The following is a 25,893-nucleotide window of genomic DNA, read 5'->3' on the forward strand; positions in this document are numbered from 1 at the left end:
CCCAACTTGATCTCCCCCCAGTCAAAAGATGGACACAACAGGCCCTCCAACTTAATGCCACTACTAAGGGGTATGGTTTGAGGGCAATTAATGGCAGGCCACCATCAGATAAACAAGGTGCTAACATCTACAATAGAGTCAGCTGTCCATCTCAGATTGACTACATTCTCCTTGATGTGAAATTGTGGGAGAGTCAACATGATCGTGGGCATCACCACAGAGAGTGACCACAATCCTTTATGCTTGACCCTGAAGCCCCTTTGGGAGGCACCTTATTACCAGCTGAGAAATTTACCATTGATATCCACTAGGGAGATAGTCCCATCAAACTGCAAAACGTTCTTGAAATGGCAAAAGGTAGCCCTGCATGACACAAAGATAGCCGGTATTAAACACAACTTCATTGCAGGAATACTCAAGCTCCAGGCTGCTATCCATAGTGAAACCGGACTCGCGGACATCCTTAGAGTCCACATGCACACTGTCACCCAGATTCGTGGTATACCAAACATTGCAGGCAAAAAAGATCAATCCTGACTGTAGCTATGAAAGAGAAGAACCAGCCGCTCATAAAAACCGCTAGAAAATCCTATAAAGTATCCCAGCGGGGGGCAAAGATAGAATGGGACGAAGCACACTGGCAGCAACTTAAAGAAGCATGCCTATCCAAAGACACTAACATGTTTTGGGAATTGGTCACCTGGGGGAGCAAATCGGGTGCATGCTCTCCTGCACACCACATCACTAGCCAGGCATGGCATGATTACTTTAGAAAGCTTTACTCAATGCAAGAGACCAATGCACCCAAGGAACCAGATGATTTAAATGGGCTCCTTGCAGAAGCTGAGTGTTTTGATTTACTGGAGATAGAAGCTGCAATAGGCAAAATCTTCCCATCTAAAGACGTGGGACCATACCGATTGCCAGGTGATCTCTTTTTGGCCGATCCTTCCCTTTGGGCATGCTACATCCTACTACTAGCAAATGCAATAGCTAATGGAGCCCCTGTCCCAGGGTCATGGAGGGCAGCGGAAGTGGTCCCAATATATAAAAAGGATTCTAGGGACGACCCTTCCAATTATAGACCAATCAGCCTGATTGGTGCTATGCAGAAGGTCTTCGGTCGGGTCCTTCTGCATAGGATCAGTCATGGACTGAGAACAAAGCCATCCTCTCCCAGTTCCAGGCCGGATTTAGACCAATGGCCAGGACAATGGACCAGGTGTTCAGGTTCCTCCTTATCTATTGGAAGGTAGTGGTGCTAGGCAAGGGCAGTCTTTATCTCGAATTTATCAATTTGAAGACTGCTTTTGACCTGGTCCCTCGATCCAAACTATGGGCGACGCTTGGAGAGATAGTCATCCCCCCCTTTGTCCTTATACTATCGATCCGGCTCCACAAGGACAATTTTGCTCTGGTCAGATGGGGGGCACAGGGGCAGCTAACAGAGCGCATCCCTATCAATAGAGGAGTCCGACAGGGCTGTGTTCTGGCCCCACCCTTTTTTCTCCCTATATGTGAATGGGGTGGTTGGTTTTCTTCAGAAGTATCCTCCAGACTCGCCTAGCCTGGGGGATAACAAGGTACCAACCTTGCTGTTTGCAGATGACATCCTGCTGATATCGAAGACCTCTGCTGGGTCGCAACGCAACGCCTTCTTTACAGATTCCAACTTTTTTGTGACAATCGGGAATTGGTCATAAATAGCTCAAAACTAAATGTATTGTCTTTAACTGCCACAAGACATACAGGAACAGCCCTCTGCTAGGTGGGGCACCCCTGGAAAAGGTAGATACCTTTGATTTAGTAGGTGTAAGACTCTCCGACAAAATGTCCTGGAGGCCCGATTTACCAAAGATGCTGTTAGGACACAAGCGAGTGGCTGGAGCAATAGGGAAAGAACACTGTCTTTCACACACTAGGCCGGTAGCCCCCGCCCTCCAAGTTTAGGATGCCAAAGAAGTCAGAACTGCTCTTTACGGAGCAGAGGTCTGGGGATTCGACAAGCTCAATGAGCTTTGCCGATCCGAGCATGAGTTTTTTAGAGACCTCTCAACGCTACCCAACTATGCCCCCCATACGCCTCTTCTACTGGATATGGGCAGGCGGTCGATTGGCGATGTAGCTAGGCTACGCCCTCTACTCTTTTGGGCCCGCATTAGGTGGACCCCTGAGCTTTTCCCCTTCACCGAAGCTCTTACTGAGATCATCTGCCTAGATACTAGCTGCAATATAGGCTGGATTTCCAATATCAAGAAAACACTGACAGCCATTGAACTCCAAGCCTGTTGGGTTAGCCAGGAATCCCCAAGGAAAGACAAGCTCAAACGATTGTATTGGGAATGGGAGGACCAACGGGAGAACCACAAACCTAATGTGGGCACATTAACAGTAGAATTTTATTCTCATAAACAAACTAGATATCTTGAGCCCTTCCTTGATATAATCCAGGTCCCTAGGGTCAGGATGTTGTATATACATTTTAGGTTTGGGACTCTACCTGTTCGCGAGACAACTGCGAAATGGTACCCAAGCAATGGAAAAGATTGCCCATGCTGCAGTGCCCCGACCGAAAGCGTTGCCCATGTAATGTTTGCTTGCCCGGCATATAACATCTCGCGGGCCCGATGGCTAATGTTGATCTTTCAGCAACTGGGCACACGGGACCATCATACAGAATTGCGCATTCTTTGGTCCGATTCCAGACCTCTTTTTGCATGTTGTGGCCAGGCATGGCTTATCAGGTCCAAGGATCTCCCAAGAATGGCATAATTTTAACTCAACAAGGTTGTGACAGATTCCTATCACAACTCTAAATACAAGACCAATTCCCATGCAAAAGCACTTTACTTGTCATCCCTTGCTGTTATGTTAGGAAAAACCCAAAATGTTTTTTTTTAAAGTGTATTAACGATTAACTATAGCATAGTAAAGACTTGTTATTAAAATGAAATGCTTACTGTTTTTATCTTGTTTTTATCATTGATTTGCATTTGATATATTAATTGTGTATTTGTCTCTGCTGTATTGGCTTTTAGTTATTCGAACATGACAAATGTATTATTATGCCAAGGGCCCAACTGGCTATTATGCCGTATTGTTTGCTCATACAAGCTTAAGATGTTGCACATTTGTATCATTCCCTTTTATATAAAAATTTTATTTTTTATGTTGTAGCTTTTATGACATCTTCTGTCGAATAAAGCCTATACAACAACTAAGGAAATTTGAAAGTGATGGAAACTTAGGGCCAGATGTACGACCCGTTTTGCATGCGCAAAGAGGGTTTGCGAACCCTTTTACGCTTGCAAAAACATATTGGACCATGTACATAGCCTCTTTAGTGAGTCGCAATATTTTTGCGACTAGCTAAATAGGTTTTGTGACTCACTATTTGGAAGGGGTGTTCCCTTCCAAATAGCGAGTCTCAAAACAATGCACTAATGATTTACAACCGCAATTGCGGTCGCAAAACACTCGCAATTACCATCTACTTCAAGTAGGTGGTAATTTATTTGCAAATGGGAAGGGGACCCCAGGGGGGCCCTTCCCCTTTGGGAATGCATGCAAAATAATTAAAAAATGTAACAAAAACGTTTGATTTTTTTTATTAAATGCATCCCGTTTTCCTTTAAGGAAAAAGGGCTGCATTTAAGAAAAAAAACTGCTTTATTAAAAAGCAGTCCCAGACATGGTGGTCTGCTGAGCCCAGCAGGCCACCATCCCTGTGAGGGCTGGCATTCACAATGGGCTCGCAAATTGCAAGAGGATCATTAATATTAATGAGCCTCGCAATTTGCAACTTCTTTGGAATCGCAAAACAGTGTAAACACACTGTTGTACATTTCATATATTTCCTTGCAATTTGCGACTCGCAATGTATCACAAATTGCGAGGCACTAAATGAAAGGTTCGTACATCTGGCCCTTAGAGTCTTATTAAGGAGGTTAGCAGATGGGTCCTCAGTCACAAATGTGACAGATGTCCAGCATGTTGTATTCCGAATGGATTATATCCTAATGCAGTTGCAGCAATGAGGATGGGATAATTCACATTTGTGACTGAGTGTCCATCTGCCAAACTACAAGTCTTGCACTTAGTGCCTAATCCACCAAGCTTTCCATGCATAAGAGTGACACATGTATGGAAAAGTCAAATCTTATGCAAAACTCTTGCTTGTTAGCGTTACACGACTATCTGGATACTCTGCATAGAATACATTCATAAGTGATACATATTTGCTTAGAATAGAAAATGTCTTGACAACATCAAAAGAGGTTAACCAGGGTGTGAGCTGCTAGGCCTGTCTTATTTGTTGGGATCACAGAAACTGCCCTTGCTACCATTGGTGTAAAGAATCATGAAGGCAGAGGCAGGGTAACACAAACTGGATTCTCAGAGACAGTTTTGCAACATTTCGAGGCTTATTTACAAACCCCATTTGCCACCAGAGAGTCCCTTTTTTTGACACTTCCGTGGCACGGCACCATTTCCCATATTTACAAGGTGGTGCTAAGCCACTTAACATAGCGGAATGCCACCTTGTAAATGTGACCCTTTCTGCCGCAGTCCTCTGGGGCAAAGGGGCATGTAATGGGTGTTGCTGTGGGCCTTCCATCGCAACACCCATTGCTTTTTGATGCTGCCCCAGATTTACAAGGCTGAGGCAGGGCCAAAACAGCACTATTCTAACGTCATGGATTACCAGGCGTTAAAATGACAATATGAGGAGATATGATTAATTCTCCTCGTTTTTTAATCTTTCCATGTGTGCAGTATTCTGCAGCACACTTAGAAGGAGCTAATTGCTATGAATGATTGTTTATGTGCCGGATGGTGTGCCTTGCTCCACATAAACAATTGCCCCTGCAGTGCAGGCACCCTTACAACATGGCAGCAGGGTCCCTGCACTGGCAAGAGGCAGCTATTTTGCACCAGCGCTCAGGGAAACACAGGGGTGCACTGCATTCTTGTGAACACAGTGCATCCCTGTCTTTTTAAAATGTCAGAGCGTGGCACTGCTGAATTTGGTGCAGTTCCGTGCAGCTCCGTGCTCCAACATTTTTTGTAAATATGCCCCTTAATTTCCATTCTTATAGTCAATCATAAACAAATTGGAGGTTGCTGTGGGAATATGAATGGATCTAGGGGTCAAACATTTGTTGTCATCAGGGGACAAAGGATGTCTTATATCAGTTTTACTACCTCAGGTATTCTGGTATGTTCATAATATTTCTATGCTTCTGTCAGAGTACTGGTGAGGTACAGTCAACACAATGAGGTGATCACCCATACAGCGCTAATTTTATATATAAAATTATTTTAAATGAGTTTTCCACATTTATTTAAACTTTCAATTGAATACTTGCATTTCTCAGAGGAAATGGTGCACATAAAGTTGGGGTAGAGATGACTTTTCATGGAAAAAGTGGCATCTGCAGAGAATTTTTTAATTGCTTTCAATTTCCTAACCCTACAGAATCTCTGTATTGCAGAGACTCCACACAGTGAGGTCTTATGCTATGAGAATATCAAGAGGTAAATATTGACAAAAAACAACATTATGTCGTAAATATTCTTTAGAAAGATATTGCCCGGCTGAATCTAATAATACAAAAACTAAACCCAATAGAGCAATATGTCAACATAGATCCATAAGAGTGATAAAAAACAGGAGTTTTCCAGAAATGTATGTGACTATCAAATCATACTGAAAATAAGCATAAAATTAAAAAGGAACTTGAAAATACACATAGGGTTTCTTGCATAAAGAAAGAAGTCAAAATGCTCTACAATGCCTACCCCTCTGTTACATCATGTGAATTATAGCTGTGTTTGGAAATTGGACCTATGTACACCTATTATTCCAGTAGCTGCAGTGCAATGTTTTACAAATTGAAACAATTTCAACTCTGATTAAAAGCCTTTTTTCATCACCTTTTGACTGTAAGTAACTGATTACATGGTAGGAAATTTGTAATTTACAAATCTATAGTAGCTCAGCCAATCGATAAAAATGATATAGTCTAGTTTACAGGTTTTGTCTATTGTACGAAACTTATGGTCATCATCAGTGAAAGACAATAAGCTGAAAAAATTACATTTTGGTTCAAAGCCTGTATTGACATACACATTAACACACAAATTATCCAGCAAACATTTCAGCAGCCTACCAGTTGCTTATCAACAAAAGGAAGTTTCTTTCTCTAGATAACAAGGGCAATCATGGTTACTTTTTGCTGTAATTAGACACTTAATATATTAAAAGCTTTTATTAATACAAAAAATCACTTTTATGATTGTGTTTAAGTAGAAAGAAAAGTGTTCATTAATTTTTAGCACTAATGGATTTGAGTAATATCACAAAGGGCTCTTAGAGATATGCTTTCACTAATGGCCACATGACCATTTTAGTGGCACGCCAGCCTCTTCTAATGGGTAGTTAACAGTTAAGATAATGAAGGCTATGTGATAAATCTAATTGACCGTGATTCCTACCAAGCTGATCACGCTTTTATATGTGGCCTCATAAGGCTTCATTAGTAATAACAAACAAAAATCTGTGAAATCAAAATGCCCAGGGAACCCATCAAGGGTCATATTACAAAAAGTGCCAAGTGGGATGCAACAGGCATATGTGGATGCTTCCTGTGCCTTGGGAGACCTTTGGTATTACACAAAGGGTGGCAGAGGCTTGTGCAGCCCTTTCTATAATGTGGATTGTGTCTGCCCACATCATGCAGTTTGTGGGGTATTCTCTCATTCACACCGAGGCATGGTCCCATGCAAAGGAGGCAACGCTTTGCATTTCTGCCTGTGCCATATTACAAACATGGGTGCAGAGACAAATAACCTGTTGGAAGGCCCACAGACTATGTGCTACAAAGAGGTAACCTCCCTATTGGTTGCCACTTAGGAGGAAGGGACAAGGGTCTCAGGAACCCAGTAGACATTTCGCTGTCGGTAGGTGCAATAATGCGCTGCAGCCACCTACAAGGGGATACCTTTCCCCCCCTTCAACCAGATGCCAGTCTGTCTCCAGGAAAGATGGATTCACAGTCTCAAGCTGCAGCCTGGTCTCTAACTAATGTGCTCTCCTAAGCACAGTTAGGAACTGCCAGAGTTCATGCCTGAGCTGAGCACAGTGCATTTGTTTTATTTCAAACAATCTATTGGGTTTTACAGAAAGACAGAAATACATCATCAATACATATAAGATATTGCAATAAAATGAAAAAAACATGCTGGGGTAAATCAACAAATTAGAGAGAAAATCCCAAGCAAACACCGTCCCGGCTCATATCATTAGACATAAGACAGCGTGAAAAAACAGTGCATCCAAGAGATCAGGGTATAGTAATTGGTATACATTTAAAATGTAAGATAAACGGCAAATCCTTGTACTGGAAATTCTGGACCACCGAGGGCATACACTTTCTAAAACAACTCAGCATACAGAACTCACCAGTCTCCTTCAAATAAATCCAAAACCAGTATAAACTAGAGGATATAGACTTTTATGATTTCCTTAAACTTAAGGCTTACATTGGCAAAACCAAATGCTCCTATCAGGAACCCTCTTTACCTACATTTATAAAGTCACTCAACAAATCCAACTACCAAGTTTAAAATAAATTCAAACTTTTACAACCCAAATCCACTTGACTAAACCTTTTCCTAAAGAGGAAATGGGACAAGGCCAATAGTATTTCTCCTGATGACTGGAGTCTGATATCGAAATAATGTTGATTCTAACAAAATTACTTCCTTGTCCCAAACTAAATACTTACAGTGCAACCAGGCAGACTGTTCGTGCCATACATGATGCACCTAATCTGGGTGCGCTATATTACAAACAACTGAAGTGCACCCCATTTCCATTTGTAATTCGGGCCTAGATGTGTTGTGTTTCTTCAATTTCTTTACCACTTGTGTTAAAAAAATCCTCTGAAATACATTTATTCCAAACAATTTAGAATTGTCCATTAAACAATAAAAAGCATGTTTGTAATATTGTATGGGATTTCTCAGAGCTGGATGGATATACAACTAACAATACATACTAATGTATAGTTAAATGCTTTTTAAGACATACTTCCAGAACAATTGAGAAGATCATACCAACTTAATCTAAACATATATCTTGATGTTCGGGGTAATATTGAAGTGCAAGAATTATATCAAGAGCATCATAGAACATCAATTGTAAAGCTTAGAAACTAGCTACGTATCTGGATGAAAATCTCTCTAAATATTGTAAAACTCACATATTTTGTATGGTTTGGAAAAGTGCCAAGGAAAATTTAAAGAAATTCTGCAATAGGTTCAGAATGGCAGATTTGGCACTACTCGATTTCCATCTATATTGTCGAGTTGCTCCATTACTGTATATCTGGAGACTGACTAGGGTAGCATACCTTAGAACCTGTGATCAATTATTTTAGGAGCTAATAGAAATTAGAAACTAGACTACCACAGAATTACAGAATAAAATCTGAAAGGACTTTAGACAAATTTTCCTAATTCACATAGATAGTCTGAGATCTTATGACATCAAAGTTGAATGGCACTTCAGAGATCTCAGGAAATCTTGCCATCCAAACGTCTAATAAAGAGACTTTGATTGCATGGGAATAGAATAGTATTAAACATTTTTAACAGACTACATCAAAAGAACTTTCATTTTTCAAGTGAAAGCTTTGGCTCATCAACATATGTATTTACAAGTAACTAACTTCCTTCGTATTATAGAGATCCCTAGTATTCTATTATTTACCATGTTACAGAGACAGGGTGTGCAATATGAGGAGAACATTGATTTATTAGCAACCCTTATATGAAACTGTTGCCTACTGAAGGTGTACTTCATGATGAGATGATTGTTACTAAATTACTTACAGAATAGTAACCTTTTAATAAAATAAAACACATATTAGCATTAGGCTGAACCTCAGATTTAAGTAATGTTACAGAATGCGAAAGCATATTTGCTTTGCATGCTCCAAAATTACCTTAAATTATTTCTTCTGTCTCTGATATGACAGGTATTATTACCCAGAGTAACCCCGAGCAGATGTTTTGGGCAATGCAATTTCCTGAGAGTCATATAGCTAAAACAGACCTTTGAAAAGCATAGAAAATGTCTGTAATACGTAGTCCTGGTGAGCAGCAGGACCCAATGGCAACCTAATGGAACTTGCTGCTTGTGGCAACAATAACTTTTATATATTATGTGAGAATTGAAATTGTCAAATTATCCACATTCGAAGACTTTGGTAACTAAATGGAAAATATATTTGAATTGAAAAAGCAAAGGCAAAGCCAATAGGTGTAGGCTATTTTAGATAAATGTGTTTTTTATTTTCATAGCTGTAAATGATGTGATGTGGGAATGGATGAATACAGTTCACATGCAAACACACACTCGCCATCCAATACATTAGTCATCAAACTATCTCCAAAATACAAAACCCAACAGGGTGGTGACAGAATAGTGCAGAAGTATCCTTGACAATACAAACTTCTGACCAGTAATCATGTATGGAGGCTATCCGCTTAGACATCCAAACCCCTTGATGAGCCGAAGTAAACTCTCTTCTTCAAATCCAATGGAGCTAGCTTCACTGCATGTGTGCCCAATAACTCTCCATGATATTACATCCTCCACTAATATTTCAGATGACCTGAATGAATCATTTTCCCAGCAATAAACACAACTGGCCATAGTGACATTTTTGATGGCCAACTACAGTTGTGAAAAACATGGGGTATGTTAATTTGATGTTGTTAAGCGCACCGATATAGTAAGGATCTCTATGCTTTCTGTCATAGTTTCAGGACACTCTGAATGTCCAATGCCATGTTTTTAAAAATGTTATCAAGGTGTGGAGCTGAAATTGCATGTACCATACAAGATGCCTAGAGTGGCCACAAAACACTCATCCTTCTCCTATGTACTACCTGCTTACCTTCAACACAGATGTCAGTTGCTGTAGTAAAGTGTCATGAGTAATTAAAAGAAAATACCCCCAAAATACTCTTGTGCCTGTCTGTTCACCCTCAGTACTCATGCAGCTGTTGGGAAAGGGTCAGACAGTGTATCACAAGCCTTGCTATACTATTTTTCATTGGCCAGCTTCTCAGAGGCTGTGGACATCCATTAAAAATAGCATTGGCAAAAAGGTATATATAAAGAAGGTCCCACTGCATTGAACATGCCAGTAAGAACCTGAAAATACTAAACCAAACATGTATTTTTCGGTCTAAAGGTCCCTGAGCCCGAAGTGATTTGGGAGGTTTTGCTACGGTACAAGTGACTTGCAAGTCCGTACGTTGTATGTGTGAAGTGCAGCAAGAGCTATATTTGGGAATCTGTGCACAAGCATAACTAGAAACATCTGTCCATGAGTGACATTGTAAGTAGGATATATCAAGTGTGCATGCTTGTGCATTGTGTGCATAAATGTATGTGTCTATAATTGTGTGTTCATGGCACATGCTTCCGGTGCGTGGTTTGATGTGTCATACTCTGAGAAGGGAATGATTTGCAAACAATGGACAGCAAGCAACAAGGAATTAAAGTGTACATTTCCTTGAACAAGAAAGTACAACTGTTGTCAGGGGAACCAAAATATGTGCCACAAAAATGAATGCATATTGCTTTTGAGGATACTCACTATCATGGTGAATTCCTGTAAATACTTTAAAAAAGCAGATTATATTTGAAGAATTTCTATAGTAAAGTGGAATACTTTCATGCACAAGGGCCTGATTCACAAAAGTAAACTGACACTTTCGTGGAAGTTTACAATTATTTTGGTATTCACAAACTATGAGTTAAGTTTACGACTGCAGTCGAGACAGAGAACTCTGCACAAGGTACTGAATTTACATAGTGTACTCAGTCAAAAGTACTTTTGGCTCACTCTCAGTTTAGTGCATCACATTTGTCTCCGCATGTTCCTTTTATTCCTGAACTACTAACTTTCTGAGAGGAAAACGCGCAGTCGAACTTGACTTAGCACAACTTCTCAATGAGCATCCTTTTCAACGTACCCCTTTCATACATTGTAAAGAAAATATGAGTATAAGAAGCAAATCGTATTGAGTTGCTTGTGTTCAACCAATCTAGTCTCTCCATTGAAATGTGTGAAGTAGTACCAACACACAGTCTAAAATATAAACAGATACTTATATAGGTGTGTTCCCAGATTAGATCTCGCAATCATCGATTTACTACAATTTGTGCAATACAGTGCTGTGTGAAAATCTAAAGGGTAAAGCGTTCTACAGTACCAAACATACAACACATTGTAGACCAATGATGTGGGTGACGTTCACATGGAAAAGACACTTTTTGACTTAATTTGTAAAAGAGTATGTGTCAGCACACTTAGAAAGAGGAAAAGAAGAGGAGAAATAAATATGTTTTTACTTGTTGCACCTCTATTGGGAAAGAGTAGCATTTTCATTCATTTTCAGGTATACCTGTCTTGGTAAGTCTGGGAATGCGCCAAAATGCATGTGCGGATGCGTGGGAACACTTACACTCCCCATATGCATTCCTTCCCAGCACAGAGTAATGCAAGGCATTGACTTGCGCTGTCTTGCGTGCCTTAAGATTTAGCAAGCAACGCAGGGCCATACAAGATGGTCATGTGAATGTGAGGCTTGGAAAATTACACCTATGGATTGCAATGCCACTTTCCACCCTGCGTAGCCAAGAGCAGAGCAATCCATTGATACATTTGAGAAATACTAGCTATCTGCTGTTTTATTAAAAATAATTATCTTTTATTTAAAAAAATTGACATTTCACTCGTAGACGCTTGCACATGTTCCTCGTTCTCTGATTCACATGTCATTGTGCCATCAGTTTGGCAGCTAACAGTTACAATTGGAAACATTAACATACAATGAGTCCTACCTCGTTTTTCAACTTGCTTCCTGAGAACCTTGGGGGGAAAGCAAAATGTATTAAAGCACATAAAACAACTGCAAGTGGGTTAAAACACGGAAAAAAATTAATAAAGACACACTTTCATAATCGTAAAACTTCTTCTGCAGAACTATTTCGTAATACCTTTATATCCATTCTTCCCAAATATACAGTTCTACAATAGTACCAGACTATTAGTACAGGCAGCGGTACAGGCAGCAGTTGTTTATAAAGATTGTGCCAGTACAAGTTAATTCTACAATGGGGCTGATACAATTTTCCATTGATATTTGAACTATTCAACCAGTAAAAAAATGCAAATAAAGTACTTTTGCAAAAATCCGTCACTAAAAAATAACAGTGAACAAATAGACTGGCACGGGTGCAGAGTTGTGCATGGTACGGACAGGGTTATTCCCAAACTGTGGAAACAATTGATGTGAAAAAAAGAGATGCACAATCAAACACACCTATGTACCATATAAATATCAACAAAATTGAAATCTGGTCCATTGACAAAACCCAATCATTTAATTTAGATGATTGTATTGAATGTTTCTAATAATATCTTACATTCAACTTTTTATGATCATAGGAGACACTGTCGAACAATGTTTTGTGAATCAGGCCTAAGATTCCTTTATGGCATCGCATAACATGATTGACTTGGAGCACTATTTACCTCTCCAAGTGGCCAGTTACACGAAGTTCTCTGAAAAACCAAGTGGTCCAGACATCGCCAGTTATGTAAAAGGCAGGAAACAGTCAGAAGCATTTTAAAGACAGACTCCGTGCTCCAGGGTTGTACAGATTTCCTAATTTTGGAGACTCAAATAGCGATTTATTTAAACATTGTACATTTTGCAAATGATTATTAAGAAGCTTGGATTTTGTTTTCCCTCACATGAACCCACAGTGCAGGAAAGATCTACTACTGATAGGAAAGGTTACTTCACGCCTTGAATAAACAAAAGGACAAAGTTGTCTGATTCAGTGGGCTAACCGCTCGCAGGACCAGTGCAGCGTTCCACACTTATCTATTGGCTTTGAATGGCTGTTGTACCGCTATCATTTAGTCTTACATGTTTTTATTGGAAAGTCATACGACATGCAAAACACGTGATCACCTTTACAATGAAATAGGAAATTAAAAGTCAACTGTATCAGTTACTCATTGTACCTCGTCAAGCCTTTCCCAGAATAAACAGAATGGTAATATGCACTGCTCTCCTTAATTCCAATTCCATAATAATGATACCTGAAAAAGAGACACAATAATATTTAAGTTGGGAAATTATTGTTTTTGTATGTATCATATGCAACAAACAGAGTAATTCTGGGCAGGGGAGAAGGACATTTTGAACGAAAATAGTTTGCTTCTAAGTATTCAGGGATTGTACATCTGTGTATTTACGTTTGTGAACAGTAGCAAGAAGAATGAATAATCGATGGAATGCTGAACAATGTCAAACACTAATCGTCAGTACAGAGATCTGGGCTAAATCCACAGTGTTTTTTTGCTCACCTTGCCATTCCAGTTTGGGCCCAGCCATATGTAAATCAGTATTAACCCTGCTCCATATGGGAACAGTCCAGCCCGAAATGTTATGCCAGGTCCTTTCCAGAACAGAAGCAAGCATTCTAGGACCAGTTTCAGGGAGGATAGCGGGACTCCTGTGGCATGGGACCCACATCTGGGCATACCCATTCCACTTAGGGCAACAAATGCAAAAAGAACAAATAATGGACAGAATGCTGAACAATGTCAAACATGCACCGGCAGTGAAGAGATCAGCGTTTAAATCCATCACTTTTTTGCTCACCGCGCTGTTCAGGATGCTACCCCTAGCGATAGCCAGTGGTTAGAGACATTGCAAGCATTCATTGTGATTCTGGGGAGGGAGTAGGAAATTTTACAAGAAAACAATTTGATTCTCAATATTCAGGGATTGTACATCTTTGTACTTACGTTTGTAAACAGTAGCAAGAAGAATAAATGATCGACGGAATGCTGACAATGTCAAACACTCCACCCCAGTACTGAGATCTAGGTCTAAATCCATCATTTTGTGTGTTTCTTGTACCACCCTAAATGGCATGGGTATGCCCAGGCATGGGTCTCATGCTCACTGTGTCAATGAAACAAGCCGTACCCAGCTGATGAGCTCATAACAAGGGCAAAATTGGTCCAGGGTTGCTTGTGTTCTGGCTCAGGGAGGACCTGGCCTGGCATTTTGGGCTGGACTGGTCCCATGAGGAGCAGGGTCAAGGCTAATTTGCATATGGTTGGGTTCCAACTGAGTTGGCATGGTAAGCAAGAACGATGGGTTGAGATGCTACCCCGAATGATCGCCAGTGGTTAGACAAATGTCATGCATTCCTCCCATCACCTTTTGTGTGTTTAATGTACCACTCTAAGTTGCATGGGAATGCCCAGACGTAGGTCCCATGCTCACTATGTCACTGGAACCAAGCTGTTCCCCCGCTGATGAGTCCATAACTTGGGTGAAACCGGTCCTGGGTCAAAACTGAGGTGGCAGGGTGAGTAAAAGAACAATAGGTTTCAGTGATACTCTGAGCGATCATCAGTGTTTAGAAGACAAATTGCAAGCATTCCTCCCATCACATTTTGTCTGTATTTTGTGAACAATGGCAGTCCTGGAAGAGAAAGCCAAAATGGAGGGATGCTGACTTTGAAAAAAAGCGAAGAAATGTGAAAGAATCAGGGAAAATTATCACTGTAGCCTTTGCCGGGGAGGAGATTGTTATGTATCAGTACAAATTTACACTGTGTTCTATTCCACCTAAAAGACAAGTAAATTAAAATTACAGATACTCTCAATGGAAGACATTCATTCAATGAGAATATGAGTTTAGTGTTGGGTTTGTGTATACATTTTTGCCAAATTCACACAAATACCTTTCCAGACAAATTCCCAATATAAAATATATATCTCTATATTTTTTTATGTAGTGCTTCATTCTCCACATCTGGGCCTATTTTACATATGGGGTGCATCATCATTGTTTGCGCCACAGCGTACCATTAAGCAGATGAGCCTAGAGAAAACAGGGTTTGGGTGCTAAATTACAGTGAATGTGCTGTCCCCAGGGCAGTTGCAAAACTCACGCTGCCCTTGGGACAAGACATTCAGAGGCAAACAGAGTGGCTCTTTCCAAGTCACTCTTTGTTGAACTGTGCAGGTGGTGACATGAGAGACTGTGTCCGCCTTCAAAGAGATGTCTGGAATGTCCTTGGGACCATCTTTCCCCCACCCAGAGGGATGGCCTCATGGGGTGCACTGACAGTGCACCACCATTAAGAGGCACACTTTCAGTGCATCTTCTAAGGGCATAGCTGCCTATGTGCCCACATCCATAATACTGTGCGGATGCTAGTAAATCCCTCATTTGTATTAGGCCAAACTCCCATGTAAATGAGGAAATACCCTCTGAAGATAGCACTGGAGCTACATTGGCACCAGTGCTATCAGTGTTGGAGAAGGGGCCTTGCAAGCATCTGTGGTCGCTTCTGTAATACCAAAGTGCCCCAGGATGCAAAAAGAGGGTGAACATGCCTGTTGTGTCCACGGGGCGCTATGTTTAATACACCTCTGGTGTTTCTAAGCAGCGTAAATAACAAATGTGCTATTACCAAATTCACAGACCTTGGTGGTATGGAAGACTGGTTCTTGCTTGGTGGGATCTGAAGCTGCTACCATCTGATCTCCACATACAACGTCCTGCTCTCAGCTTTTGTTATCAATAAGAGAAAAAGAACTCACACATCAAGCCAAACTAAGTGTGTCTCATTAAGTATACATGTGAAGATTTCTTCTTATGCATCATAGGACAGACCCTCCTCCGACATACAACAAATTATCAACACAAAAATCCATTGGGCATAGACGGAGTAAAAGACTACCCCCAGCCCTAGCTTCTAAAAAATCACACTCATGCAGAAACCAAAACGATAAATAAGTGGACACATAGACAAGAAAGGATAAACCAAGCAAAGCAAATGCTAATTGTCCACAGGGCCTTTTTCATTGACCAAATTAAAATAATTGGGGCTGATTCACAAAATCATTAATGAGTATAGGAAGTATCTTTAAGCACGACTTGGGAATCAGCTTAGAAACTTCCAGTACCCTACTAGAGAAAATACAAAGAAGACACAGTCCTTTTTCTCTGTACTACATATATATCAGTGTTGCCTGAATAATTCCCATTTTATCATGATGTTCATGTTTGGGGCCAATTCAAAAAGACACTTAAGAGTAAGTAAAAGAATACAAGATGACTACTACTTTAAGTACTTCAAAATGCCTTTGTGAATAGGCCCCAATATCTCCCCTCTGGCCTACATGCCTAAAGAAATAGCTATTTAGGACTTTTTAATGCCTTCCAATGTGTGATAAGTTCAGGACTTGGATTTAAAGTCAATCATGATTGATCAAAATAATGTGACACTCTTGTTAGACGTTCATAAAGCATTTAATTTTGCAGTGACCCTATATGTTTGCAGTTCTTGGGAAAAATGGGAAAAATGGGCTTTGGCCCAAGATTTCTAAAATGGGTCCAATTACTATAATCCTCACCTCAAGCAAGAGTGTAAGTGAATGGCATTCTTTCCAATATATTCACGATACCCACTGTCCCCGTTACTATTTGTATTAACATTAGAACCACTAGCGAAATGGGTAAGATGGGATGCACAAATTGAAGGTTGGAAGTGGGATTCATATTGGGAAGAGCATACATCATTATATGCTGATAACGTGCTGCTGTATTCAGCAGACCCGGGCACACCTCCCAGCCAAGAACCTCAGTGAGACAGGCAAAGGGCTCCATCGCCAGCGCGAATACGAGGGGTGAGAGGGGGAATCCTTGCCTCGCGCCTCTTTTAATGGGGAAGGGGTTTGAGAGGGCTCCGTTGACTAGTACCTGGGCCCTGGGTCTGCAATAAAGTGTCTTAACCAGGCCGTGGAAGGGACCCCCATAACCCATCCCTATCAATACCTCCTCAAGCTAACGCCAGTCCACCAAGTCAAATGCTTTCTCAAAATCTACGAGAAGAAGGGATAGGTATGGGGTCAGCGGTTGCCGGTTAGCTTATGCATGGTGGAGGCGTCTGAGGCAGTGCCGGGTTCCCGGAGAGGGCATAGACCCGCATTGGTCGGGGTGGACCATATACAGCCGTATGCGATAGGCTAGGACTGAGGTGAATATTTTGAGCTCTGAGTTAATGAAGGAGATAGGGCGGTAATCGGAGCAGTGCCTCGAGGGGGGCTGAGTTTTCGGGATCACCACAATAGTGGCCATATCCGTCTCAAGATGGAATGAGCCCTGCTTAGACGCCTGCTGATATACCTCCAAGAGGTTAGGGATCAGTGTGTCTCGATAGGACGCGTAGAACTCCCGTGGGAGTCCGTCCGACACTGGTGTCTTGCCCGCAGCCATACGTGATATGGCATTGTAGTTATATATTTTTTATGACAGAATCTTCCCAATTCTATTAGTGGTATGCTTCATCAACTGGTCCCATCCTAGTCTCTATTGACCAGATTGGGCTCAACCATATTCCAGGGAGCATTTTTGATATGACATATTTGCCTGTAGTCAAGCTATTGTTGTGTCCTTTCACTAACAGTAACCAGTCGTTATTAAGGACAAAACATAGCACATACACCAACCTCCAAGCTTGCTTTGCCAGATGTAGAGTGCATCAATTAGTGCCTGGAAAAACACACTATATATGCAGAGTGAGTGAGTGTCTTAAAAACACAAATGGTGTATTTACCTATAGGCCACCTCACCACTATTAATTACTATGTTAGCCCTCCATGTGCCCACTTTTCATGTTGTCTGTGCTATTACAGAATAAGATGAACCAAATGCACATGAACCTTGTTATTGCTCTAACAGGAAGAGTCCATCTTAAATTACTTGGAAACAAATAAAGTGAATAGAAATACACACAACCCCAGACCAGTTTCGGCCTCATTGGGCATCATCAGTTTCGTGCATTTTTTAACACATATGCCACTGGAAGCAAGAGAGTCCCACCTCGTGTCAAGAACTGGACACAATTAAGAACTCTCTAGGGCCCTTCTTGATTGTCTTAGGAAGAGGTGACTAATCCCGGTAGCCCCTGATGCATCCCTGCACAGTTCTATATATATAAACGATCTCAAGTGCTTCCTTCACATGGTCACAAAGGGTCCAATTAAGGAGAAAAAGTCACCCAGGGTTGATAAAACCTAACTGGCAATTTGGGTAATTCTGGATTGTAGCTGATAGTTGGTGTCAAGGTTAGAAAGCCAGCCACTAAACCCACCCTGAAATCAGAGTTCAGCAAGTGCCTAGTAGGAAATCTCCCAGAGAAGAGAAGAGTGCCTCTGTTCTCTCTTGGCCTGCACAGAGTCCCTGTGTTACTGACATCTCCCTTGCTCCCCTAGATCCATCCTAAAATGAGGAATTGCAGGGGTCATGGAGCTGAAATTAACCAAGAGGGACGGTGTCTGGTCTGCTATGGTGTATCGTGTGTTCCTTGTCGCCGAAGTGGCTCAGGGCTCATGCCATGCCGGTCGATGCAACCAGCCATATGCTCTCCTCTAGCTTGGCAGCCCCTCCTCCGCCATTGCTGCTGCTACTCACCTCCTCAAGCTGCCTTCCAGTCACCCCAGACCGTCAATTCAGCTGTGCCCCCTCCAAGGACCAGCTGGTGACATAGGTTATAGGTAAGTCCAGGGGTTGAAAGAGGAGGTGATAAGTGTGGGAGATATCGGTATTCATTGAGGGTAGAAGTGCAGCGCTTAACGGGGATGGAGCAGTGATTTAAATCATTGGTTGTTGGCTGCAGGCCGTTTTGGTGACTGGTTCAGCTCACAATGGCGAGAACTTAAATCAAGGCTAAGTTTATCTCCGACAAACAGCCTGATCAGGAAAATTGACTGGCCGTGGTGCCGCATTGCACAAGAGGCACTGTGACTGTGAGAAGCCACGTAATAAATCATACTAATTTACAATAGGGAGCTGAAAGAAAAGCAAAATGAAGTGCATACATTCTGAACTGCAAAAGGAACCGCCCAGCTTCTCTAAGGATGCGCAAAAACAGGGTTTAGCTTATTATTTTAAGTCTGTCAGCATCTTCAGGTCCTCAATACTGATACTGTGTAAAACGTTGAAACAGACAGAGACATTCTTAACGGTTGTAAAACCAGTGAGCCCATGTTCAATGATCAGTAAAAGCCCATGTCCAGAAACCAAGGTTCACTGCAAAACAACCAACAGCCCCCCCCCGACTGCATTACTTATTTCCAGTGTAGCCCATTATCTACGACTAATATCACATGAAAAAATTCCCTCAAACTATCTCCATCCCAGCAAGGAACTTGCAGAGACAAAACTGCTTCCTGTGGCAAACCACTCAGTTCGCATTCTCACTCCAATTCTAGTATAACTAATTTGTATCTATATGAAAGTAACACAATGCAATACAAAGGATAAAGTCAATTTAGGGTATAATAAAGAGGCATAACTTAATGCAGAACCATTTAGTCAATCTATGTTGTGGTTCAACAACAAGAAGGATGACTCATGTAATGACCCGGGATATTCCCCAGCTCAAGAAGCAGAAATTGAGCGTTTATGCAATGAAATTGACCACGCCGCAAATCTTGCCACAAATAACAACATTGTTTTCCTGTAAAAGAGTAACACCATAAAAGTGTAAGCTAGCTAGTTCATTGAACAGTCCCACTCACATCCTATATCCTCTCACATGCTGTTGCCATCAGCATGACCTGGACACAGATTTGGCTTCACATTCAACTGGTGGTCTGTGCTGTTTCAGCGCTTACCTTCATAGTTCATGCAGTGCCAGTACAATTGAACTCTGATAAGCTGTAGAAACAGATTCCCGACCTACTAGTCCTGGCAGACATACTATGTCAATTGATTGAAAACTAAACAGTTTACACAGGTTAATTTACAAAGTTCACAATGAAAATGGGAAAACGGAGGATTCATGCCAATGCTAGTCAGCTATCGGCAAATTAGTCATGCACCCAGGCATAATCAAAACAGTCATTCATGACTTTGAACCAGATCTATCTACCATTAAAGCCTCAAACAGGATAAAGCCGTCTTGCGGAGGAATTCGCCTGCAGGCTGCCAAAAGCGTGGCAGAAGGAGAAAAAGAGAACTCATCAGAGGCTGAAAATACCGAGCTATTGCAACCCAACAAATTTGGAGATTTTCAAGAGAGCAATAGACAGGCAAAGAAGAATAGGATGTGCCTCAATAAAACTTAATTAATAAGCTAAACAGGCTTCAAACAGGATGAAAGGATATGTGATCACAGAATGACAATTATTCCAGATGTTTGAACCAGTTTGCAACGATCTGATGAGCAGCCCCAGATAAATGACTCAAAAAGTTGCTAGCCCTTTACAGGATGGGAGAGGCACTCACAATGAAACAAATAGAGAATACGGGCACAGAAGTAGAACATCTCGAGATGTAAGGTCCGCCACAAGTAAAGCTAGAAAAGTTACATTCAACAGACATGTCTAAATCAAAACCTAGATGCTGTGGCAAACTCCTCTTTACAGAATCCACGTGTTCTCATGAATCCTCTTCTTAGCAAGAATGGCATTATAACTGTGGTAAACTCTACTAGGATAAACAACAGTCTTGCTTTAAAGCCTGATAGCACACGCTTGGCTTCCTTATTCCAAGTAGCTGCTTATACGGAACTGACCAGTCCTCTCACCAAATCAAATCAAACCAAATCAAAGAACATTATAAAGTGCACCTCTACCTCGGACGAGGTGTCCCGGCGCTAGTGCAGCAGACTACAGAGTTTCGGGCTTGAGCAACTATTCCCCTGGCTTAAAGAGCCAGGTTTCCAGCGCCGTTTTGAAGTCCTATTCTGAATTCAGCATACGTAAGTGGTGCGGAAGGGCATTCCAAAGTAACAAAGAAAGACCTACCACCTTGCTTTAGAGAAACTGGGGACAGCCAGCTAACAACAATGGTTGGATCTTAATGTCTGCTCCTGGAAAGACCTACTATTTATGACCCAAGCACATTCAATTGTTTTAGCAGAGAAGATGTATCACCTACATACTCCATATTGATAGATACTCAGGGAATGATATGGTAAACACCAAAATGATCCCTTCCAAAGTGGCTGCGAAAGAGCCCGAAAAGTATATTAAAGTTTAATGCCACCAACTTTTCAAGCACTATATAGCAGGAAGCACAAGAAATGCGTGAGACGCCTTGGGTTGATCTATCAGAGCGATGTTGTGTTGTCCAATTTGCATCTTACCAACTCAATCTCTGAATCAAGGAATAAAAAGGCCAAACAGGTTTATTTTATACTCTGAATATTATTACCGAAGTAAAGAGGACATTCTTGACAGAGGTTACATCGTAAAACTCTGTAAAGCTCTTCCAGGACTCAACATAACCGCCTCTAAAGATATAGAGGCAACCACTTTCAAACCAACAGAGGGAGGGTAAGTTAATCAAGGCACATTCGTCACATTGGTTATGAAGCCCATCGCCTTGTTTCTAACAGATAACATTTCACAGCCTGCAAAATGGGACATCAAAATATTTCACTGTCACCAATAAAATATCCTACAGTATTTACTCAACCATCACATATTAAGATTTACTAACCTAAGCATGGAACAACTTCCTTTATTAGAAGTAATTCTAGTTATTCCATGTGATATGGAGGCAAAGATGGTGAGGAGTAAAGACAGTTGGGGCCAAATTATGAGTCTGGAGATCCAAGGACTGACTCGCGGAGGCGCGGCAGTGTGGTCCAGCCACTTCCGCACCGGTGGGCTGACCACTCAATTCCAAATTTGGCAATTGGACCGCTATTTCACTGCAGCAACTGACAGGGTTCCCGGGTGGTGGCGCGGCAGTCAGGTGCTCGGCAATATGCTGGTGGTCCCGCTGCTGCAAAGCCATACATATTGCGAGCGGTGTCATGGAGGTCTTTATTCCATGAAAAGGCAGGCAGACCTGAAACAAAGGGGGCTGTACCGGGCTCCCTGTTGCCCATGTGCATGGGGATGCATGCAGGGGGCACAAAACGAGCCCCTCTGTGTGCATGCACCCCAGTTTCTGCACGGTAATGATTTACAGTACATGCCGTGCAGAAACTGTTTTTGGCGTTCCCATTACGGTGCCCATTTTCAGAAGAACTGCAGTGGGACAGCCAAAAAAGCCCACCAGACATAAAGAAGCTCGTAATCTGGCAGGCGGTGCACACACAGGTTTGGTAGTGCAGGAGCGGTACACTCCTGCACCACTCATAATCCGGCCGTTGGAGTCTGACTTAACCACCCTATTTGTACAATAGAGGGCAAAAAGAGAAGTAAGTTAACAGGGGATCCCTCGAGAGAAGATTTGCCGTCACATTCCACTGACTTAAATAAAGGGCCCACGCTATTACCTCAATATGCAGAGTAAATAGTTGGCTATGTGCTCCTGATATATTACAGGGATTATAGGTCTAATGCAAAATATAGCAATGATGAGCACCTTTAAAAGCTTTGATATCATAAACTTGCAGGTGACGTAGTTATTCAACCCAATACTCATACATCCTTATACTGAGTTCTTCTGTCCTGCAACACAACATAACATAACATAACATAACATAACATAACATAACATAACAAGTCTATTTGTAAAGCACATGTTCAACACTGTGGGTATCGTGGCGCTGAAAAACAGATGTTTGTTGTTACCCAACTCAATGGTACTCATTTTATCGACCTCACATGGTAAAAGGGTGAGTGGACCTGCCTAGATTTTAACCTGTTACCATGAGGTCGAACATAGGCCCCTGCAGTAGACGCATTAGTCGCCGGAGCCACCAGACCCGGCTACAATACAATGTATGAAGATCATTCATCAAGAGGAATTGCAACTCATATACACAATTCGATAGTTATGGAATCATCTGAGATCATATCAAATATCAATGACATTTTACTTGTAAAGATACATTTCATCTGCAATAGTGCGCACAAATCAAAATCAATTATAAGTTGTAATATATAATAATAAATCCAAATTTAATCAAGAATAATAAAATCTTGGGTGACCTTTTGACAGTGACTCAAGCCATAATAACTGATTCCAATGCCATGTGGATCCTCACAGGGGACTTTAAAACTTCTCTCCTCAACTTGTGATTCAACATGGCACTATAAGGATGATTCACACTGCAACATACCACCTTCCCTGGCAAATCATCAATAAAGAGATTAGAAAGTGGCAGCTTTGGTCAATAGTTTACACAATTGGGTCTTCGAGCCTGAAACAGACATTTTGCATCTGACCAATCTGCAGCATTTAGCCACATTGCACCGCAACGCCTAGCTACTGTTGATTATACCTGAGTCACAATTCAGGATTTTCATAACATTTTCGAATATACAATTGTTCCTACTCTAGAGAGTGACCACTTGTATCAACAAAGTATATTCTTTTTTACTCAAAAGCTCCACAATTGTCAAAAGTTGCTAGGAGCCAAAACAGTAATCGAAACGATTAAGAAAATATACTGTCAAGTGGTGTAGATACATAACCTGAGTGTGGTGATTAAAGAATGTTTAGACAACCATCATTGAGGGGAAGGTCAGCTTCCTACTTCCTCTAGCAGATGGCATCAATTTATGAGAGGCTTTCTAAGAAAAGCATCAAAGATGGCTCCATGGGGCTCCTCTGCCACCATAACCACTCAGATCTGTAGTAACATACCAATTTCTATGAAAGAAATGGAAATCAGAGTTTTTATGACAAAACTCAACAAAGCTATGAGAGGAAACATAGCAAAAAAGTATCTCAACAAAGAAAAAGAAAAATAATATGATCTGCCAATAGGAAGAAACCCTGGGCAATAAAAAAAGGAAAAACAAGAAATAACTAACTTTGCTCTCTAAGGCAGTCGAATGCAATGACACACAGATATTTTAGTCCATAATCAATCATGTTGAGCGAGGTTGAGTTAACCATTAAATCAATCTGCAGAAATGGATCTCGTGGCCCTATGGGATTCTAACTGCCATCTTTCAAACAAGCAGCATCAACATGGGTGAAATATTACTGCCCTTATATAGCTCTTGTTTAACATCTTATACCATGCCGGATATTTGGTGGGGATTGTTGTTGGTCCCAACTCACAAGACAGGATCTAATAAAATTCCACAAAACTTTCTGCTAATTGCTCTTCTAGATCTGGAGGAAAAGGGCTATGCGGAACTGCTTCTCTCTCTTTTTTTAAAAGTAATTTTTATTATTAATGCAATGGGAGATCATCATAGTATATAAAGATAAAAGGCAAAGACTCTGAACAGAACAAGGTGGAAATCAAATCACATACTATCCATTAACCAAAATGAATACATCAAAAAAATAAAACTGGAAAATCATATTTAAATTATCAATCCTTGAGTACTTTATGCCAAATAGTTTTGAATTTCCGGGTAGCGCGTATACCTCTGTTTTTTCCACAGCTTTTTCCCTTTCACAGATGTCAACCAACATGGACCACCATTTTAATGAACTACTAGGTTTAGGGGAGATCCAAGCCCTGGCAATAGTGAGCATCGCGGTAACTAATAAGATGGTAAAAAATGCACGACGTGCAGGGCGAGGGTCAATCTTAAAACCCATCATTATCTCCTGTGTAGTAAATATTAATTCTAGACCCAGTTTGTCTCTACAAACATGGCTAATATCTTCCCAAAATCCCCAGATCAATGGGCATGTAGCAAACATGTGTACTATGTCGGCTGCAGTGGCTCCTCATTTGGGACAGTCTGTTTTTACATCCAGGGCTTGGTCGCATCTTTTTCCCCGCCAACTTGCTATCTTCTTGGGAGTATAGTATAGCATACACAGTGTCTTGAAATGTTGAAGCTTTAGATTGACTGACGCTATTGCCTCTTTTAATGTAGTAAATGTATCCTTGATCACTACAGCAGATATATCTGACCCCAAAATTTGGCTCCACTTCAGCGCAAGCTTTACACATGGATCTATTCTAGGCTGTGTAAGATTTTGGTAAGCAATACATATTGAATATTAGGGGGGTACTTCATGAATAAATGCCAGAATCTCATGTGCAGAAATTGATACAAGCCCTTGCGCCCTCAAGAAAAAATCTCCGCTCTGCAGATATTTATAGTAGAAATGATGAGGGAGTGAAAATGCATTTTGGAGAGTTTGAAAGGTCTTAAAACCAGTAGAGTCATGTAAATGGCCAATTCTCTCCACCCCACTTATAGCCCAGCTTTTTGCTAATTTATCCTTAAAGACCTCAAGCAGAAATGGATTGTTCCAAAGAGAGAACCTATCATGAAAATTTGGAAGCGAATAGTAAAGAACGATATCCCGCCAAATATTTACTGTGTCTTTGATAGTCTTAAAACGAACATGTTTATAGTAATTCGAATCTAGAGAGCGATATAAAAATCTAGCACTTTCTTGGCTGACGGTAAAAATCTTGATCCTTATTTATGAAAAGACTGTGGAACCGCCCTGAGAAAGAAGCCCAAAAATAAAGATTAAAATCCGGTAGTCGGAGCCCCCCCTTGTATGTAAGGATGTTTTACAAATGTAATCACTCGCTGAGCCTGCTTGCAGCCCCAAATAACACTACTTATTATACCGTCGTGTTTTAAAAAAAAGTAATTATGAACTCTTAAAGGAATAGCTCGGAATAAGTATAAACATTTGGGTAGAATCAACATGTTTATTATATTGCAGCTACCAATAATGTTAATAGGGAGATTATGCCATCGCTTTAGCTTTTTAATAGTTTCCTGTAACATAGATTCATAATTCAAAAATAAAGTATGTTTTGTATTTCTGAAGTAATAAGCACGGGCTTGATAAGTTGCTACTTGAGATAA

General features: G+C 41.0%; 1 protein-coding gene across 1 annotated transcript in view; it reads right to left on the bottom strand.

Moving 5' to 3' along the window:
• The window catches only part of RFX6 (regulatory factor X6), a 424,100-nt gene that overhangs the window by 275,438 nt on the left and 122,769 nt on the right, over nucleotides 1-25,893 (bottom strand). Inside the window, exons 5-6 of the mRNA XM_078646873.1 lie at nucleotides 13,119-13,196; nucleotides 11,927-11,954 (exon numbers count right to left, since the gene is read on the bottom strand). Of these exons, the coding sequence (XP_078502999.1) occupies nucleotides 11,927-11,954; nucleotides 13,119-13,196 (106 nt within the window). The remainder of the gene's footprint in view (nucleotides 1-11,926; nucleotides 11,955-13,118; nucleotides 13,197-25,893) is intronic.

The sequence above is a fragment of the Lissotriton helveticus genome, chromosome 6, assembly GCF_964261635.1.
Source record: "Lissotriton helveticus chromosome 6, aLisHel1.1, whole genome shotgun sequence".
Lineage (NCBI taxonomy): Eukaryota > Metazoa > Chordata > Amphibia > Caudata > Salamandridae > Lissotriton > Lissotriton helveticus.